The sequence below is a fragment of the Perna viridis genome, chromosome 14 (assembly GCF_037379345.1).
Source record: "Perna viridis isolate PV_CMFRI_1.1 ecotype Kerala chromosome 14, ASM3737934v1, whole genome shotgun sequence".
Lineage (NCBI taxonomy): Eukaryota > Metazoa > Mollusca > Bivalvia > Mytilida > Mytilidae > Perna > Perna viridis.
Window position 1 is genome coordinate 4,251,231 of NC_142458.1, and position 22,640 is coordinate 4,273,870.

Below are 22,640 nucleotides of genomic sequence, written 5' to 3' on the forward strand. Positions count from 1 at the left end.
CAAACAAACAATCTTACTACCTACCACAATATGTTTATATTTGTATTTCTTAAATAGATGCAGAACTGAAGATTTGTACAAAGAAATTTATAATTTGAGCAATTTTTTTAACAAATGATGTATACGTACCTTCCATCTCCAGGTCTTGGCATAAACAGCACATAAATATACACATAAACCACTGCCTGTTATCTGTAATAGAATAATGATGTAGTCAAAAGGAAAGTGTATAACAAATGGCAATATCAAGGTAAAATTTGGAGAGTATTTTACAGTTCACAACAGAAATAGGTATTTTTTTTTCTGTTTTTCTACCTGTGCACCAATTTACTGTTCATATGACACATAAGATCATTTTGACTAATACAGTAGACTTAGGGTAATTGCATAGCAATTTGTCAGAAAAAAAAATATGCAATTGATGGAAATAATCATTTAAGGGAAAATACCTAATGTTTTCATGTCTTAATAGATTCATGCCTTAGAGCATTGTCAGAGAAAAGTAAAAAATACTATCAAAAAAATAAATTTCTTAAGATAAACTGTAAACACAGAAAAATGTCTTTTCTGTCACACAAGGACACTGTTATACTAAAGTTGATTGATGGTGACATTGCTACTAATTTTATATATTATGCACAATTTACACTAATGGGTGGGGGGAGCACAGTTAAAATTTCACCAAGCAGAGCGATACAAAAAACTTTTTTCAGGTTAAATTTTTGAAATATTCTTCTAGGGTGAGTGCAATGTAGATATCTTTTGTGGTAAAATTAGCGAGAAATTAAAGTATCAACCTAACACTGCCTAAATCTACCCCTGACCACCCATGCTTTGCAAATTTTAGGGGGGCACACGCCCGCCACGCCCCCCCGCCTGAACCCGCCCGATCAAAGTGGACAGATTTCTAAGGTATGCTTTATTGTTTGTATATAAAGAATTGTGATGTTACTGATGTAAAATTTCATTTGGGGCATATGCATAAAATTGATATGGAACTGTGAAGTAATAACATTAATGCAACTACAAACCAAATACATTGACCTAGTACAAGTGATTCATGGTTAAGGAGGTAGACCTAGGGTAGGGGACATAGGTCGTGAAATCGGTAATATGTTTGTATCATATTCTATTTCACCAAAGCCTCTAAAGCTTTCGTTTGAAGCAGAATAAAATGAATCCAAGTTAATTAGATGCTTACAAAGATTGATGTAAAATGCTGAATACCAACATTTTTTTAAGAGTTGTGTCCCTTTCTCTAGGTCTACCTCCTTAATTGACCTTATCAGAAAACTTGACACTAAAATCTTTAGCAAGAATTTTCAGTCAACAGACCTTGACTACAAGGGCATATGCAAAAAAACAGATACAGAATTGTGAAAAAGCGGTGCTAATGCAACTGTATACCAAACATGATTGACCTAGCACAAGTGGTTCAAATTAAGTTGACCTAATCAGAAAACCTAACAAATTCTTATCAAGAAATTTAAAATTTCAAGGTCAAAAGACTGTGACTATGGACCATATGGCATGAAACAGATACAAAATTGTAGTATAATAATGCAAGTCAACTGCATGCCAAATACAAATAACCTAACACAAATGGTGCATATTAAACTGACTTAATCAGAAAACTTTACAAAATCGTAACAAGACTGTGACTACAGGGTATATGCATGAAACAGATACAAAATTGTAGTATAATGATGCTAATGCATCTGTATGCCAAATATGACTGACCTAGTATAAGTGGTTCATAACAAACTTACCTAATCAGAAAACTTAACATAAAATCTTACTGTGAATTTTGAAATTTCAAAGTCAATTGACTGTGACCGTTGAGGAATATGTCATGGAACTGATACAGAATTGTGGTATAATGACGATAATGCAACTGCATACCACATACAATTGACCTAGCACAAGTGGTCCATAATGAACTGACATAATCAGAAAACTTTACATGAAAATCTTAACATGGATGCCAACAACGCCTGAAAAGTAACATTTTAAGTCTCGCTGACAAAACTGAGGGATTTTGCTAATGATGCATTTTTACTTTGAAATCAAAATCTATTTAATCAATAGGATAATCAATTAGTCATTCAAGCCAAGAACACTGAGATTTAATTTGTACACAAATTTTAAATCTTCCCAGCTAACGTACCACAACTAAGAGAAGATAATTCTTACCTGTATAACAAACCACAGTAGTAAGTAGATAATAGATGTCTGTTTAAATGTCTCCAGACCAAATTTACAGCAACAAATTGCTTCCGTCAGAGTTATGGCACTGAAAATATAATTTATTGTAACAATACATGGGGATAATTCAAATTCTAATATGACGTTTTCATATCGTCAAACAGTTTATGTCGGTACAACCCCACCTTTAGCACCTATGCAGAGTCTCTTTTTCTTTCGCTGTCCCTTCGAGACAAAACACTCATTTAAAAACATTTACACGATGATTTAACAGCTGAGAGTTACCTACTTGAAATCAATTATATAAATACACACATTTAACACATACAATGGCATAAATGTACAAATTTATCTAACTTCAATACGGGGGAGGTTAAACAGAACAGCCGTTACTTTGGCTATGCCTAGGGAAAATTTTGCCACAAAAATTACTGTATTTGTCATTAGAAAAGAAATAATTCCTTCTGGGGGTAGATTTGTACTGATTTTAACATGAGTTTGGCATTTATATTCTCATTTAACACCTCGCTGTCCCTCGGTGTTAAATAATCGAATATAAATGCTGTACACATGTTAAAATGAATACAAATCTACGAATTGTTTCTTAAATATAAGACAGGCACATCTAACATTTTGCTTGTTACTAAACATGAACACATGATTTTTTTTCTACTTGTGTTTCATGAATTAAGCCATTAGTCAGAAACATATGTGTTTTTCATGTGTTTTTAATGGTGGTCCAAAACATATGAAAGACATATTTTTCAGGTGTTTTTAAATCATTACAAAGCTAGAAGGCCTGTTTATCACAGGAGCCCTCACTTCATTTGTTAGTAGTGATTTTTTTGTATGAAGACATGGTTTGCAGATTCAGAAATCCTTCCAAGACTTGTGTTGCTCATGGTCTGGGGATCAATTTTGGGATCAGAAATTCCTAAACATATGCATATCTACATATTGTATCCTGACCACATAGTGTCGTGAAATTCTGTTTGGTAGTGTCAGACTAGTTGCAATGAGGACCGATGAAAGTATTAATGGACACATAAAAAATACTAATACCCCCATAACAAATCCCTAACTTTGTTGCTTGTGATATATTTCTGACAAAAATAACAAAGTCTAACTATCACCAAGTTCTGTAATATTTCATGAAAATAAGATCCTATGACCTTGCACACCATCATTATGTGTAGAAACATCCTGCAAAATATATTTTAGATGTAGTTCAAAAACTACAGAAAGAGATAGCCATACAAGCCATATAGCCCTCTTTTTGACGGAAATAAATAAGTTTAACTTTCACCAATTTCTGTAATATTTCACGAAAATCAAAATCCTTTGATCCTGCACACCTTCATCATGTGTAGAAATATCCTGTAAAATAATTTAGATGTAGTTCAAAAACTGTATGAGGAGAAAGACAGAAAAAACATGATCCATATATTTCTGAGTAAAATGACAAAGTCTAACTATCACCAATTTCCATAATATTTCACGAAAACCAAAATCCTTTGGCCCTGCAAACCTTCACCATGTGTATAAATATCCTGTAAAATATTATAGATGTAGTTCAAAAACTACAGAAAGATATAGCCATACAAGCCATATAGCCCTGTTTCTAAGTAAAATGACTAAATGTAACTATCACCAATTTCCGTAAAATTTCACGAAAATCAAAATCCTTTGGCCCTGCACACCTTCATCATGTGTATAAATATCCTGTAAAATATTTTAAATGTAGTTAAAAAACTATACACGGAGATAGCCGGACAAGCCATGACCATGTGTAATCTGTATGGACGGATGAACAGGGGTAAATTAATATGCCCCCCCCCCCAAAGTTTGTCGCCCGGGCATAAAAACATATATTGCAATTATTTCTGTGTCTTCAGACAGATTAAAAAAATGAAGTTCATAACATTTTGGAACAAACCATTAACTGATTAGAATGATTAACAAAGTTATACAGCTATGAAAATAGTGTCATTATTTAATGAGAAGATAATGTTCTTCAAATTACATTCTAAACAATAACTAGGTATGTTTGAAACAGAAACTATGCTCCATTTCAGAGTATGAAGTCCATTTATTAAAATTTAATTGTTGAAGATAACAGGTAGTTCTTTTCTTCTGACATCCATGGATGATGTGCTAGCTCACAGAAACCCTTCTTCCTTTCAGAGAATAAAATTAATGATTGAAGATAACTAGTAGTTTTTTTTCTGACATCCATGGATGATGTGCTAGCTCCGAGAAGCAACAATCTGCAGACAGTCATGGACATACACAGACAAATAGAATATGTAAGATACGTAACTTACCAGAACATCCAACACTGCATGCCTACTCTTCTACATTGTACATCTGTTACATATACATACCACTGTCTGAAATATACAAACAAAAATGATTTAAGGTATTCATGGTATTATGATTGCATTACTAGCACAGAGTCAATTGGGTATTATCGGTTTTATCAACTTTAAACCAGTATTTAAACTTTTGTGGAATAAATATGGATACAGCACAAATTGAATGTGTGATTTCTTTTTTCAGTTAAACCATGCACAAAAAACTGAAACATAAGTGCAAAATGAAGCAATTTGTAAATTATAAAATACTAAAAAATAAAACAATTTGTAAATTATACAATACTAAAGAAAACATTTAATTTCATTACAAACTCATATGATGGGAAAAATCGGCCACACATGTCAACTTAAATCACTTCTACACCTAAACTACTCAAATTAAAGCTTCATACTTCATTTAATATTAATTCCATTACATTTTATCTACACTTTCATTACTAACTCACACAGATACAAAAAAATAGACCATTAATGATAAATAATAAAAAAAAAAAATAAAATAATAATTAACCTGTATTTCATAGTACTTAACAATTGCAAAGTTTCATAGAAGTTCAATGATCTGTTCTTGTTATTAAACCAGGGGTGATATTTACCTGATGGTTGCTACTAAGATGATGCAAATGAGAAACAATCTCCACAGTGGGGTGATATTTACCTGATGGTTGCTACTAAGATGATGCAAATGAGAAACAATCTCCACAGTGGGGTGATATTTACCTGATGGTTGCTACTAAGATGATGCAAATGAGAAACAATCTCCACAGTGGGGTGATATTTACCTGATGGTTGCTACTAAGATGATGCAAATGAGAAACAATCTCTGGAGTGGAGTGATATTTATCTGATGTTTGGTGCTGAGATGATACTAATGAGAAACGATCTCCACAGTGGGGTGATATTTACCTGATAGTTGATGCTGAGATGATACTGATGAGAAACAATCTCTATAGTAGGTGATATTTACCTGATGGTTGGTGCTGAGATGATACTAATGAGAAACGATCTCCACAGTGGAGTGATATTTACCTGATAGTTGGTGCTGAGATGATACTAATGAGTAACAATCTCCACAGTGGGGTGATATTTACCTGATAGTTGGTGCTGAGATGATACTAATGAGTAACAATCTCTGGAGTGGAGTGATATTTACCTGATGTTTGGTGCCGAGATGATACTAATGAGAAACAATCTCCACAGTGGGGTGATATTTACCTGATAGTTGGTGCTGAGATGATACTAATGAGAAACAATCTCTGGAGTGGAGTGATATTTACCTGATGTTTGGTGCCGAGATGATACTAATGAGAAACGATCTCCACAGTGGGGTGATATTTACCTGATAGTTGGTGCCGAGATGATACTAATGAGAAACAATCTCTGGAGTGGAGTGATATTTACCTGATGGTTGGTGCTGAGATGATACTAATGAGAAACAATCTCCAGAGATTTATAGGATGAGATTCTGGTACCTCTAATATATGTTTTAAGAAAAATGTATTCAGTTCTGCTATCTGAAATCAAACAACAAAACTGGTTAAATAACACAATCTCATACGAAAACACCACGAAAATAAGTATGTTTATAGTAATGGGGGTAATCATAATTTTAAACAGAAGAAACTCTTCAAGCCATTTGTTATGCTTGTAAATAGATTTAGTATAATAAACCTTAAAAATTTCAATAATTTAAACAGTTGAATGTTGTATCTTCAATTTCACTGGACCATAAAGCATAGGTGTAATGTCTACCGCTTGTGGTGGTAGCCTCCAGATATTACATAAAAAGTTCAATTATTCACCGCTTATGTGCCCGTGTCAAAGCTCAAACCTATGATAAAATTTAATTTACTATCATTGTAATATTGGGAATCATTTCTGTGCGTTATCTTTCAGGAGAAGGGATCCAGGATGTCCTAGTGAAATTGGAAACAAGTTCCAATAAGATCTTTTGCTAAATATAAAACATGTGAAAACAAAACCTTGGCAAATCTCCCACTTTGAGTTGGAGTTCTCCTGCTCAATAATTTACATAGGCTTACACCTATGAGAAAAAAATTACAACACTTGATTGTTACAATGTTACTGGGAATTGATAAGACAGCACTACTATAATTTACAGGATGTTAATTGGAAAGAGTGAATATCAAACTATGAGTTTATTAAAATCTGGTTAAATACTAGAATGTGAGCATCAATAGTTGATATCCCCTGTTGCCCTCCCAAGAAGCCATACAGGAAACCCTAAAAGTAATTAATATGGAAATACAAAACAAAAGGTGCACAATGGCACTATCTGATGATGAATGTGTGCAAGTTTAATCAAATTTGCAGAGGATTTAGGGTTTAGAACAAGTAAGTCATAAAGTCCATGATTTGCACCAGGAAAATGCAAAATAGGTAAACAAGGACATCATTTGATAAAGAACATGTGCAAACTTAACAACAAACGTGATGACTTTTCATTCAGAATTTTCAACTTTCCTTTCATCTGTGGCAACATCCCTTCAGCACCTGCATATGGAGTGTTCATATCACAACTCATACATTATGCGAGCTTGCCGAAACTACAGAGACTTTTTGTACTGCGCTAGAATTCTAACAAATAGGCTTCTGGAACAGGATTATGTTGCTACAAGATTGAAGTCATCACTACAGAAGTTTTATGGTCATTATCATGAACTTGTGGATCTTTATGGTGTATCCATATGCGCCATGAAAACTGATTTATTCAACATGTCATGGTTTTCCTTTCCTCTTTCGTTTACCCCAGACTTGAATTTTTATGAGCAACTCAGCGGGTGTTTCTAGAAAAACAGAGGACACTTACCCTACAGGTGCACCTAGTCCATGCTCCCAGTTTTTAGTGGAGTCTGAGTTGCTCATTTACTTTTGTTACTTGGTATGAATGATTTAAGTTACTTATGTTCTTTGTTGTGTATGTCTGTTTTCCATGTCTGGTCCTTGTCCTGGATTGTATTCTTTTGATTACCGCTACAACCTTAATTCCCTTTATTACTCTTTCATCAAATTCTATTCTGCAGTTTTACAAGAATTGCAGAAAGAAATTTTTGGGATGGACTGACAGACAGACAAATTAACAGATAGATATAGCTCCCCATTTTAAGCAGTGTGGGTTTGGATCACTATAATTCTATTCTACAGTTACCTGCCAGAATATAACAATGATACAAATAGCTATGATTCTCATGTATGATGAATTAGGATCCAACCATCTGACATGGGTCCAACTGGAAAAAGAAAACAGTGACAAAATAAGCAATCATTCTAAGAGCATAGGATACATATCCCACACTGAAGAAAAATCATTTAGCAAGAATTGAGCAGAAACTTCAATGTTATGTATTGAGAATTCAATATTACTAAATGAAATGTTCTGAAGCAAATACCAAATGTCTCAAACCAAACTAAAAAGAATAAATTTTAAACAACTCATAGCCTTATGTCTCCCGCTGCCGCAAAACAAGTTGAAGTCCCATAACTCCTGTAACGTTTATTGATTCAAAATGGTGACATAATATGATCAACTACATATGGTGACTAACAATCCTACAAAATTTGAAGAAAATCCTTTGAGCAGTATCCAAAGAGCTGCATCTGCAAAGCATTCCTATTGTATAGCATGTACAAATTCAATGAAGTCCCATAACTCCTGTAAATTTGTTGAACGAGAATTGTAGCACAATATGATCAACTACATATGGTGACTAACAACCCTACGAAATTTGAACTAAATTTGTCAAGCAGTTCCTTCCACAAGTGTAACCGTATGGATGGAAACCTGCATGCGCTAACAAGCACAAGTATTTCTACGTCCCCTTCCATGTAGCAGCGGAGTACAAAAAAGTTTTAAAGAATAAGCCACAATGGAAAGTAATCTACAGTAGTATGGTCATGTCTTAAGGTAGATCTAATTTTTTCATTGAACATCTTTTCAGGTATCTTCCAAATTTGTATAGAAATATTCCCTTCCAATGCACAAAAAAAATTGTTTGACATTTATTTTTCTAATTATTTCAGAAAATGCTTTGAAAAAACCTATGAACATAAAAATTATTCACATCTCTTCTTATAAGTTTTTTCACAAGGCAGATGATAATTGGCATGAAAATACTTAAGAGATTTGTTATGAGAAGTCTCTTCTATTAAAAATAACAAGAAAAAAGTTTTTTTAACCTAAAATTTTCTTTTAGGATCTCCGTTGTGAGAATACATAAAGCACTGATTACTTTACCTGGCTGGTGTAAACTGTAAAACAGCTCTCCTGATCTTCCCTGATGTAGAATGAATGTCTCTAAAATATTCATTAACAACTATTACAATATCAGTCTTAAGTTTAAGTGTTTATGAGAATCAGGCAAATTTGGAAATATCAGAAACATGCATGTCGAAACCCCACCAATCTGACAATATAATTTCATTCAAGGATGCTTTTGCTATTTGAAAAGACCATTATTTGATCTCTGCATCACTGGCTTTGTTCAGAAAATTTTCAATAGAATGTTAGAAAAATGACCTTTTTGACAGACTCATCTACCTTTAAAATGTTCATTTTCTGTGCATTTCAATAAAATTGTAACTCAATGGCCTAGCATAATGTGGAAAATCTTGTCTGTTTTCCTTGATTCTGATGATGCAAATAGCCAAATTACACTATCAAAATAATGGGTTTTTTTCACACCATGTTTCACCTACTGCATGATTCTTACAGGGACTGACACTTAATAAAAAAAATTCAGTTTGTTTGTCACAACCTGGGCAAACCTGTCAACAAAAAACCCACTGAATTTTTTTTATTTGTTGAATGTTGATCTTCTGATTCTCTTTCTATTTCCTGATTTTTGATAAAAATTTATTTTTGATTTTATTGATAGGTGTTTCCACTTGTTAGCAATGTCAGTATTACTGGACTGATAGGTGTTTCCACTAGATACAATGTCAGTATTACTGTACTGATAGGTGTTTCCACTTGTTAGCAATGTCAGAATAACTGTACTGATAAGTGTTTCCACTGGTTAGCAATGTCAGTATTACTGTATTGATAAGTGTTTCCACTGGTTAGCAATGTCAGTATTACTGTACTGATAGGTGTTTCCACTGGTTAGCAATGTCAGTATTACTGTACTGATAGGTGTTTCCACTTGTTAGCAATGTCAGTATTACTGTACTGATAGGTGTTTCCACTTGTTAGCAATGTCAGTATTACTGTACTGATAGGTGTTTCCACTTGTTAGCAATGTCAGTATTACTGTACTGATAGGTGTTTCCACTTGTTAGCAATGTCAGTATTACTGTACTGATAGATGTTTCCACTTGTTAGCAATGTCAGTATTACTGTATTGACAGGTGTTTCCACTAGATACAATGTCAGTATTACTGTACTGATAGGTGTTTCCACTAGATACAATGTCAGTATTACTGTACTGATAGGTGTTTCCACTTGTTACCAATGTCACCATTACTGTATTGATAGATTCCACTTGTCAGCAATATTATTGTATTACATTTAAAATGTTTTGAAAATTTAGTCCAAAGAGTTACTGGTGAGAGATATAAGAATCTAACACCTGTTCAAGTGCAATATAGGGAAATCTCAGACACCTATGGGTAAGGTATAATCATTCTCTAACAAGGCTCTGCCAAGTTGGAAAACTATTATATCCTACCCAAGGGTGTCTCCGATTTCACAACCTTGCATGAGAAACACTGGTGTCTGGTTCTTTTTCTCTCATCAAAATTGTTTTCCTATTGTTTTGAATTGAAATGATCCACATTAAACAGCTGATCATGACATATCAATATGGCCAGTGATACATCATGACCAGGTGTAAATTACATTAAAATAGTCACTGAACAAATGAATGAAATAATCAATCAACAGTTATTCACATTAAAATTCAAATGAATTTTCAAAAAATAGGGAAATTTAAACTCTTTATATATGATTGTGCCATTTTTTAGGAACATGTTCTGTCTCAACCCTTGAGTGAGAAAAGGAAATCTTGCAAAGTTCTTTTTAGTGAAAAACAGTTTGATTTGTTACCTTCGAAAGATAGAATTGGCTCTTTGTATTTAGATTAGGATTATATAGCTATTTTCTTATCTGTATTTTTCCAGCAGCTCTGAAGGTGATACAATGTACTTACTTAATACTTTCCCAATGATAACTTCTCATTTCCATCTTTTTACAGATGACCATTCCAATCCATATGCCCAGTCCGTTACATATAAGTATGTCCAATATCAGGGAATCCCACCAGCACTCGGCAAAGTTAGGTAATAAATGGCAGAACACCATCTAAAACATGAAAATCATAAAAGTGATAGAAACATCTATGTTCCCATGGTCAGAGATGCAAAAATCAGGACTTACCAGACATTTCATATAAAAGTATGTTCCCATGGTCAGTGATTCCAAAATTAAGACTTAACAGACACTTCATATAAAAATGTGTTCCCATGGTCAGTGATGCCAAAATTAGGACTTAACAGACACTTCATATAAAAATGTGTTCCCATGGTCAGTGATGCCAAAATTAGGACTTAACAGACACTTCATATAAAAATGTGTTCCCATGGTCAGTGATGCCAAAATCAGCACTTACCAGATATTTCATATAAACAAAAATTTGATGTTGAATTTCATACATGAAACAGACAGACAGAGCAAAACAATATGTCCTCACCACAATGAGGGAGACATAATTCATCACTATTCAAAATTGCTTAATACTTTAGTAGCTTCTTAGCATTCAAATGTTTCTTAACTATTTTTACCTCAGAGAATTCCCAGAGAACACTGATAGTCCATAGTATTCCATAATGTCTGATCAGTAAAGCCTTCAACATCCAACCAAGGAAATGTGCGACAGCAAACAGATCTAAATGTGACCAGATTCTAGCAATATCTATGTGAGAACAGTTTACAGCATAATCCTGCAAAATAAAAAAAAATTAACACAGAGAAAAAAAAATTCATGAGTCAATCTAAATAAAACGTATTCAACAGAAATAACTCATTTTCCATGAATTGTTGTTTTACATGTTATCATCACTGTTTTCTGCTACAAAGTGGGTTTAACATTCTAACTTGTGGTATTAGATAGAACAGGATGTAACTATCATGACATGATTGTTCAAGTACATATAGAATTAACTAAACAATGAGAGATGATACGCATGAGTTTCCTATTGGCCCAAAATTGAATATTATAAATATTTACTCAGAGACCATAGAGTTTCGCAGACAGACAAGTCAAGAATACTACACCTTCTAAAACTTTGTTGCATGAGGTAAAGTTAAGAGAGGAATGTTTGCCTCAATATTAGATACTATCACACACTGAAAAAAATGTTACCATCAGTGAAGAAAAGACATTATGTACTAAATATCTCAAGATAACATAAAACTTTATCTATTAAAGGCATCTTTATATCCATTTATATCTGATAGATGCTTGCCTCTATATCCTTCTAACTTTTTAAGAGCTAAGCTTAGTATGGCAATTTTAACAAAAGTACAAATAGCAAGCTCACTGAGAGAATTTCCTCTGCTTCAAATGGACTTAATGAAAATGTTTGTACGATTATCTCCTTTTATTATCCAACAGTAATTGTGTTCCTACATGCATATCTACATATGATACCCATCCTTCCTGTAATATTTCATCAAAATAACTAAGCAGTTTAGAAGTAGTTGCACTTATGAGGGTTGAATCATATAAAATCCTTAATTTGGGTAATCTCCCTATGGAGTTCTCCAACAGTAATTATATTCCTTCATGCATATCTTAATATGAAATCCAACCTTCCTGTAGAATTTCATCAAATTCCCTGGTGAGGTTTGAGGGAAGTTGCACATACAAGGTTTTAACATGTAAAACCCTTACTTGAATTATCTCTTCTTGGAGTCCCTTGGAGACAGTAAATATAGTCCTTCATACACATCTTCATATGATACCCAACCTTCCAATAAAATTTCATCAAATTGCCTTGAGTGGTTAAGGAAGAGTTGCGCTTCTGAGGTTCTAACATGTAAAACCCTTAATTTCAATTATCTCTCCTTGGAGTCTTCTGACTGTATTTATATTCCTTCATTCACATCTACATATGAAACTTAATCTTCCTTTAAATTTAATCAAAATCCCTTAGGAGGAGTTGTGCTTACAAGAAATGTGGATAGACAAGGTTATTCCTATTAACCCCAATAAACTTTGTTTGTGGGGGTTATAACTATGAAAACTGTTAGCAGTGCACGAACTTTGATACCCCCACTCCCCTACAATAACATAAACCTTTTGACCTTCAAAATAAAAGGTGCACCATGGAAATAATGTATTGAAGATTCTGTGAAATATTCATTACATTCCATTGAGTGGAATAAGAGGAGCAATGAATTAGAGATGAGTTACCCCTGTCCACATATTTATAAATGACTTCATCATGTTTTGCTACCTGAAACCTCCAAATTGATTTTAGTTCAAATTTTTTAAAAATAAGTGAGATGTATACTGGAAATATGTAATAATTCTGTTAAAGTTTAATAACATTCCATGCAGTGGTGTAGAGATGGATAATAGATGGTTACCCAATCCCCATATAAATGTTTATGTGTAACCTCCAAATTGATTTGGATCAAAATTTAAAATAGAAGGTTTACAATGGGAATATGTAATAAAGATTCTGTTAAAATTTCATTCAATTCCAATCAGGAAGAGTAATAGATAAGAGATTGGTACCCCTATGGGTAACAAAAAGAAGGAAGGAAGTAGAGACAGAGGGAATGTTGGACACCCATTTCTGTACTGGTATATACAAGTTCAAGCAGAAGAATAATAAACATAAATGGTTTTATAAATCTTGATATGAGTGAAAAGCTAATTCTTGTGTCGTACCTCCTTCAATTTTCACCCAATTATATTTGACATATATGCAGAAGAACAATGCATGTGTGGTCAGCAGTAAGGTATAGGCATTTATAGGGAAATAAAGGATGAAAAATGGATAAAATCAACAACAAAAAATTAATTCCAAATTTTTGTCTAATTTGTTCATAATATTTACAGTTTGAATTACATTGGTTTAATACATCAAAGTATGTTACCCTCAACGACATAAAGTAAAAAATGGCCAAATTGCTCAAATTTCACCAGAACAGGAGGTGCACTTTAATACTTGTCAGCAATTACACTGAGAGGTAAAAAAAAACTACTGGTACAGTGTGGGTAACAAATTACTTAAAAAGTATGAACTTAAGGTGGTAGACCTAGGGTAGGGGACATAACTCATGAAATCATTAATATGTTTGAATCATATTCAATTTCGTCAAAGACTATCAAGCTTATATTTGAAACAGAATGAAATCAATCAAGTTACTTTGATGCTTACACAAGATTGATGTAAACTGCTGAATACAAACATTCTAATGATTCGAAAGAGTTGTGTCCTTACCCAAGGTCTACTCCTTAACAGAGCATGTATGCTATCATAAGTATATACTATATACATTTCAACTATTGAAAATTGTGTTTGAATTAGGTGTACTGTGCAAAGTTTGGATAACATTTGTTCTATACTTTTGAGTTAAGGGTCACACAATAGTCTGAGATTGCTTTGATGTCCAATGGCTGATTCACTAAACAAGCTGAGGCCATGGGATTACTCTATTGGCTCTCGAAAAGTAAGAACTGGATATGTAATGAAAGTTTATACAAACAAAAATATAATGTATGTGCTTTTCTGCAGTAATTGGTGTTTTAGAATGAAAATTAACGAAACATTGTGACCTTGAACTTATTAAATTTCATGATCATGGAGTCAAATAATGTGATGTTTTGTCAAACTTAGCAGTGTGCAAATTTCACATAGAGTGAGAAACATGTCAATAGTGCTATCTTTGTATATGCAGCAAAATAACTGTCCTTCTTTGAATTTACAGAATTTTGATTTCAAACTAAATCCCATGTTTTTGATAGAGAACAAGCTCTGACATCCCACTACCCCAACTTGACTGGCAATCTCAGACAGTTTATGTATATCTTGTATTTTATATGATCATCTTTCCAATACAATCAAGACAGAATAAAATGGATTATAACATTACACTACACTGCATTACACCATTAATATTCCATGTCATCACTTGATTATTGGCTTCAATGAATGATTCATTAAGTGTATAATTATTGGAGTTTTTATTCATTTATCCAACAGGTTTCTGTAATTAAGTAGTTTTTCTTCTTGATTATGTACAGTCAGGGTTTGACACTACCTTCATTTATTTGGTGGTCAACTGGACTACTTCAGATGTAAAATAGGTAGTCTGCAGATGGTAATGACGGTACTGTTCTTAAATCTTATGAAAAAAAGGCAAAATTTAGGTAGTCCATAGGACTACCATGGAAATTTTTTAAGAAGTCCTCTCCAAAATTAGGGTGGCACAGGCTTCTAGACAACTGTTAGTGTTGATCCCTGTGTACAGTTACACAACAGTAGCAACCAATGTAACAACATAAAGAAACAAATCTTGATGTAAATGAGTAAGTTTTCTTAAAGGAAACAAGTAAAATGTTCAGTTTCTGGGAATTGTACACATTTGGATTACTTACCTTTCCTGGAAATTGTACAAATCTGTATTATTTACCTTTCTGGTAATTGTACACATTTGGATTATTTACCTTTCCTGGAAATTGTACAAATCAGTATTGTTTACCTTTCTGGTGATTGTACAAATCTGTATTATTTACTATTCTGGGAATTATACACATTTGGATTATTTACTATTCTGGAAATTGTACACATTTGGATTATTTACCTTTCCTGGGGATTGTACATATCTGTAATATTTACCTTTCTGGTAATTGTACAAATCTGTATTATTTACCTGTCTGGTAATTGTACACATTTGAATTATTTACCTTTCCTAGAAATTGTACAAATCTGTATTATTTACCTTTCTGGTAATTGTACAAATCTGTATTATTTACTATTCTGGGAATTGTACACATTTGGATTATTTACCTTTCCTGGGTATTGTACAAATCTGTAATATTTACCTTTCTGGTAATTGTACAAATCTGGATTATTTACCTTTCTGGGAATTGTACACATTTGGATTATTTACCTTTCCTGGGAATTGTACAAATCTGTAATATTTACCTTTCTGGTAATTGTACAAATCTGGATTATTTACCTTTCTGGGAATTGTACAAATCCAGATTATTTACCTTTCCTGGGAATTGTTCACCGTATGTAGTTGTACACCGGTCAAATCTGCATTATTTTCTATTTTTGTGAAAAGTACATCCTACAGATCTATTTAATGTTTCAATGAGTTGTACACCCTCCACTTCTAGATTATTTTCTAGGAGATTTCTGGGAGTTGTACACCCCTCAGATCAGAGCTATTTACCTTTTCTGGATGTACACCCTTCAGATCTCGAATATTGACCTTTTCTGTGAGTTGTACAGCCCTCCAATCTGAGCTATTTACCTTTTTTGTGAACTGTACACCCCTCAGATCTTGACTATTTACCTCTTTTCTGGGAGTTGTACACCCTTCAGATCTGAGCTGTTTACCTTTTCTTGGAGTTGTGCACCCTTCAGATCTGGACTATTTAGCTTTTCTGGCAGTTTTACACCCTTCAGATCTGGACTATTTATCTTTTCTGGGAGTTGTACACCCCTCAGATCTAGACTATTTACCTTTTCTGGGAGTTGTACACCCTTCAGATCTGAGCTGTTTCCTTCTTTTTTTTTGTGAATTGTACACTCTTCAAATCTGCGCTGTTTACCTTTTCTGGGCCCTTCAGATTTTGATAATTTACTTCTTCTAAGAGTTGTACACCCCACAGATCTGGACTATTTACCTTTTCTGGGAGTTGTACTCCCTTCAGATCTGAGCTATTTACCTTTTCTGGGAGTTGTACACCCTTCAGATCTGGATAAAGCCATTCTATCATTTTTCTGACATCCTGTCGGTTTTGGAACAGTATAAATATCAAAACATGGAAGTACAACACACTCAAACCTGTAAAAACATTAAACAGTCTTAGTGAATAAGCTGGTAGACTTTGAGTTCTCTTTTAAAGGAGCCACCACAAGTTTACTGTAAGACACAACTTAAATAACATTAAGTTTATAAATATGTAAAGGGAAATATAGATAAACTGTGATCATTTGTCACTAACTTGATATCCACAATCCCCCATTTGACAACCTGCACCTTTTGACCAAAAATTTAAAATAGAAGGTGGGCAATGGGAGTTTTTGATGAAGATTCTGTGAAAGTTTCATTCAATTCCATCACATGCTATTCAAAACCCCCAAATTGATTCAGATCAATATCTAAAATAGAGGGCACACAATGGAAACACATAGTAAAGATTCCGAGAAATTTTCCTTCTATTCCATTCTGTTACTGTGATTTAGGAGGAGTAGTGGATAAAAGGCGAGTATCCTTGTGTTCCCATATTCAGCGATGATGAAGTCAATTGTTATATTAAACCTCCAAAATGATTCTGATCAAAAAAGAAAGTGCACAATGGGAATATGTAATGAAGATTCTGTGAAAGTTTCATTAAATTCAACTGGAGTTAGTAACAGATAAGAGATGGGTTCTCCTCTGCATAAGGGAAGGAAGGAAGGGAGGAAGGACAGGCTCCCGTATCTGGGGAGTAAATATAATTTTTTTAGTTTGTGACAAAAGTCATAGCCTATCAGTCTCGTCACAAATTTCAAGTATTGTGGCAAGCATGATGGGTTTTAAAATGGTATCAGTAATACTTTCTTAAAATCTGGCACTGTTCTTTATATCAATGATGTGACAATCAGTATGATAACATAATGTTAAGGATTAGGTAAATATTTGGAAAGAAAGATTTTGATGCAATTCTTTTTGTTAGACAAGCTGTATGGAATCTGACCAGGGCGCAGAATGAGGGGCGCGGTGTAGGGCTGTCGCCTATTTAGTATGTTGGTGCCTCCTCATCCTGAGGTCAGATTTGTCCTTAAATGTTGTTGGGGGTATCTAGCTCATGGTGAATAGTTTAATGTAGTAAGTTCCTTTGATTAGACACATAACCAGTAATAGTTAATAATAGTTTAATATTACGTACAAATTAATCAACAATTATTTAAATGTACAAGTCCAGATATTGCAAAACTGTATCTACATGTTTAAGTTGCAATCCTTATGTGACACTAATTTACAAAATACATGTTGCCTGTTCGAGGGCTAAAACTGAAATCTTTCTCTATATCCCTATTATTTCCATTGTGAGAGTAATTCATCGTCTTTTCACTCCTTTACTGCAAATACAAAAGATGTAATTTCTGAACACTGATGTAAGGAATTCAGACTCATGTAAGAATCTAATAACGATTATTTATACATTTACTATAACTATCAAAAGCGTTCCTTGGTGTATCTTGCGTATACTCTCAAGATGTTACACAGGGAAATCTTTAAATTTTATACTTATTCATACCGGAAATTGTTATACAGACCAGAGACAACAATAAACAACTCACCAAAAACGATTCTCCATACACCAGGATGTGGTCTGGTAAATGGACCTGCAATAGTGTAGACCATGATTTGATATTAACAATGTATTTATACCCCAGCCAATTCCTTGCTAACACAGTTTATTCTCTTTAGCCACAGTACAAGTAGAAACCCTTAAGAAAGTTCTATAAACACATATCACTAAATTCATTGTCAAGCATTATCATAACGTGAAAATACATCATCCTTCCTTTTTATTTTACATATTTATTATATTTCTTAAAACTAATATAAAAACACTATATAATATTAATGTGTTGTTTAAACATAGTTTGTATGAAGCTTAGGAGCAGGGTAAAATGTGAGGCCAAATCACACTGTGTACTTATACAGGCTGTATCTTTCAATGATACCTTAATATTATTTTTTTGTAATAAAAACAATACAATTGTTTTAAATATAAGTAGAACTTGCTTTATTGAATTGATCACAATTTTAACCCATCAAATTGACTTCTTACTGTTGCACTGATTGCATGGGAAATCCCTGAATTGATAATAATCTTTTAAAATTATGGACAGGATCTAAAAATGCAGGCAAAATTGTAGATCTACAAAAAAACGGAACAGCTGTCATCTAAACCTTGTATTTGTATATGAAGTGGTGATTGATGTATTAACTTACCATTAGGGAATGCTAATAGACTGATGACAAGGAAAAAAACAACAACACAACAGAATCCATGCCATATATTATCTTCTTGTCCAGTGTCATTTCTGTAATTCAATAAAAAGTACAATATAAGAAACCAAGCTTCACTGAATATTATAAACAATCTTATCTATGATTTAGTCATTTTATCTTCTTCTGCAGTGGCTAAATAATTGATTTCACAAAATTAATGATGTGATACTAACATATGGTATTGAAAATATGTTCTTGTGGTAGGTTTTTGATATTATTATCTTATTGTCTATAAATCTGTATCTTAGTGAAATTTCTGACCTTGTTTTCCAATAACGACAACAGTACTAAACAGGTTGAATAACTAGTATCTGCAAGGACCTGACAACAGTATTATACAGTCTGAATAACTAGTATCTGCTAGGACCTGACAACAATATTATACAGTCTGAATAACTAGTATCTGCAAGGACCTGAAAACAGTATTATACAGTCTGAATAACTAGTATCTGCTAGGACCTGACAACAATACTAAACAGTCTGAATAACTAGTATCTGCTAGGACCTGACAATACTAAACAGCCTGAATAACTAGTATCTGCTAGGACCTGACAACAATATTATACAGTCTGAATAACTAGTATCTGCTAGGACCTGACAACAGTATTATACAGTCTGAATATCTAGTATCTGCTAGGACCTGACAACAGTACTAAACAGCTTGAATAGCTAGCATCTCCTAGGACCTGACAACAATATTATACAGTCTGAATAACTAGTATCTGCTAGGACCTGACAACAATATTATACAGTCTGAATAACTAGTATCTGCTAGGACCTGACAACAGTATTATACAGTCTAAATATCTAGTATCTGCTAGGACCTGACAACAGTACTAAACAGCTTGAATAGCTAGCATCTGCTAGGACCTGACAACAATATTATACAGTCTGAATTACTAGTATCTGCTAGGACCTGACAATACTAAACAGTCTGAATAACTAGTATCTGCTAGGACCTGACAACAGTACTAAACAGTCTGAATAACTAGTATCTGCTAGGACCTGACAACAATACTAAACAGTCTGAATAACTAGTATCTGCTAGGACCTGACAACAATATTACACAGTCTGAAAAACTAGTATCTGCTAGGACCTGACAACAATACTAAACAGTCTGAAAAACTAGTATCTGCTAGGACCTGACAACAATACTAAACAGTCTGAATTAGTAGTATTTGCTAGGACCTGACAACAATACTAAACAGTCTGAATAACTAGTATCTGCTAGGACCTGACAACAATATTATACAGTCTGAATAACTAGTATCTGCTAGGACCTGACAACAATATTATACAGTCTGAACAACTAGTATCTGCTAGGACCTGACAACAATATTATACAGTCTGAATTACAAGTATCTGCTAGGACCTGACAATACTAAACAGTCTGAATAACTAGTATCTGCTAGGACCTGACAACAGTACTAAACAGTCTGAATAACTAGTATCTGCTAGGACCTGACCACAATATTACACAGTCTGAAAAACTAGTATCTGCTAGGACCTGACAACAATACTAAACAGTCTGAATTACAAGTATCTGCTAGGACCTGACAATACTAAACAGTCTGAATAACTAGTATCTGCTAGGACCTGACAACAGTACTAAACAGTCTGAATTACAAGTATCTGCTAGGACCTGACAATACTAAACAGTCTGAATAACTAGTATCTGCTAGGACCTGACAACAGTACTAAACAGTCTGAATAACTAGTATCTGCTAGGACCTGACAACAATATTACACAGTCTGAATAACTAGTATCTGCTAGGACCTGACAACAATATTACACAGTCTGAAAAACTAGTATCTGCTAGGACCTGACAATACTAAACAGTCTGAATAACTAGTATCTGCTAGGACCTGACAACAGTACTAAACAGTCTGAATAACTAGTATCTGCTAGGACCTGACAACAATACTAAACAGTCTGAATAACTAGTATCTGCTAGGACCTGACAACAATACTAAACAGTCTGAATAACTAGTATCTGCTAGGACCTGACAATACTAAACAGCCTGAATAACTAGTATCTGCAAGGACCTGACAACAATATTATACAGTCTGAATAACTAGTATCTGCTAGGACCTGACAACAATACTAAACAGTCTGAATAACTAGTATCTGCTAGGACCTGACAACAATACTAAACAGTCTGAATTACTAGTATCTGCTAGGACCTGACAACAGTACTAAACAGCCTGAATAACTAATATCTGCTAGGACCTGACAACAATACTAAACAGTCTGACAGTCTGAATAACTAGTATCTGCTAGGACCTGACAACAATATCATACAGTCTGAATAACTAGTATCTGCAAGGACCTGACAATACTAAACAGCTTGAATAGCTAGCATCTGTTAGGACCTGACAACAGTATTATATAGTCTGAATATCTAGTATCTGCTAGGACCTGACAACAGTACTAAACAGCTTGAATAGCTAGCATCTGCTAGGACCTGACAACAGTATTATATAGTCTGAATATCTAGTATCTGCTAGGACCTGACAACAGTACTAAACAGCTTGAATAGCTAGCATCTGCTAGGACCTGACAACAATATTATACAGTCTGAATTACTAGTATCTGCTAGGACCTGATAACAGTATTATACAGTCTAAATAACTAGTATTTGCTTGGACTTGACAACAGTACTATACCGTCTGAATAACTTGTATCTGCTAGGAACTGATAACAGTACTAAACAGTCTGAATAACTAGTATCTGCATGGAACTGACAACAGTACTAAACAGCCCAAATAACTAGTATCTGCATGGAACTGACAACAGTACAAATTACAGTTTCAATAACCAGTATCTGCTTGGACCTGACAACAGTACTATACAGTCTGAATAACTAGTATCTGCTATATATTTATGACCAGACACAACTACTACAATGAAACCTCTACACCAGACATTTTTTTTCTCTTCAGTTTACATGTATTTTTATACTTGTATTAACCAAATCATTTACCTGTCTAAACTTCACAAAAAAGAGGTTCAGTTTAGACAGGTTTCACTGTATAACAGTACTGTCTGAATCTGAAGAATGTGCTCAAATGATGCAATCAAGTAACATCACTACATCAGTGACATTGTAATTCAAATTTAAAGTGCTTGAATGTGATTTGAATGTAGTGCTATATAGTTCCCAGTACTAGAATGGTAACTTGTAGTCAAGGTGCTAGTATGGTGCTCTGAAGAAAAATTGATGGAATTGTGCTTTAAAACAGTTCATGCAGAAAAATAACCAGTTTACCTGTACACTGCCATTACAGTACAATACAATCACAAATATGGGACATTCATTCCTTACATATATTGATATTTATCCAATGCTGCCATGTTTCAAGTGATTCTTTTTCCCCAATATTGACTCTCATAACAACATCAAATAGCCCTCTTCTTAATTGTCAGGGGACAAACTACAGGAAATATTTATGAACATTGAAGAAGATTTATATTAATGTCTCAATCTGCACATAATTGATTCATGGTCTTGTCAATCACAACCCAGCTTATCATACATCACAGCCTAGGACAGGAAAATACTTAGTACATAACAATCTTCAACCTTGGGAGGGATAAGACCTTAAACCTTGTTAAAAACAACAAACTTACAATCATAGGCCACAACCCTGGGATGAGCTGGAATTAAAAACTAATACTAATTTGAATCTTGATGGAGGCTACTTTCACACAGCCCTGAACCTTAGAAGGAATTAGAATTTGTACCTTAATAGGGACTTATTAATCACAACCCTTACTCTTAGATC

General features: G+C 33.8%; 1 protein-coding gene across 2 annotated transcripts in view; it reads right to left on the bottom strand.

Moving 5' to 3' along the window:
- Window positions 1-22,640, bottom strand: part of LOC148597796 (phosphatidylserine synthase 1-like) — a 37,279-nt gene that overhangs the window by 5,559 nt on the left and 9,080 nt on the right. For both annotated transcript variants that reach the window (XM_088560569.1, XM_088560570.1), the window contains exons 2-12: window positions 18,793-18,884; window positions 18,132-18,176; window positions 16,511-16,629; window positions 11,379-11,537; window positions 10,748-10,899; window positions 8,836-8,895; window positions 7,750-7,831; window positions 5,982-6,094; window positions 4,530-4,595; window positions 2,194-2,293; window positions 130-192 (exon numbers count right to left, since the gene is read on the bottom strand). In XM_088560569.1, the coding sequence (XP_088416695.1) occupies window positions 130-192; window positions 2,194-2,293; window positions 4,530-4,595; window positions 5,982-6,094; window positions 7,750-7,831; window positions 8,836-8,895; window positions 10,748-10,899; window positions 11,379-11,537; window positions 16,511-16,629; window positions 18,132-18,176; window positions 18,793-18,884 (1,051 nt within the window). The remainder of the gene's footprint in view (window positions 1-129; window positions 193-2,193; window positions 2,294-4,529; window positions 4,596-5,981; window positions 6,095-7,749; window positions 7,832-8,835; window positions 8,896-10,747; window positions 10,900-11,378; window positions 11,538-16,510; window positions 16,630-18,131; window positions 18,177-18,792; window positions 18,885-22,640) is intronic.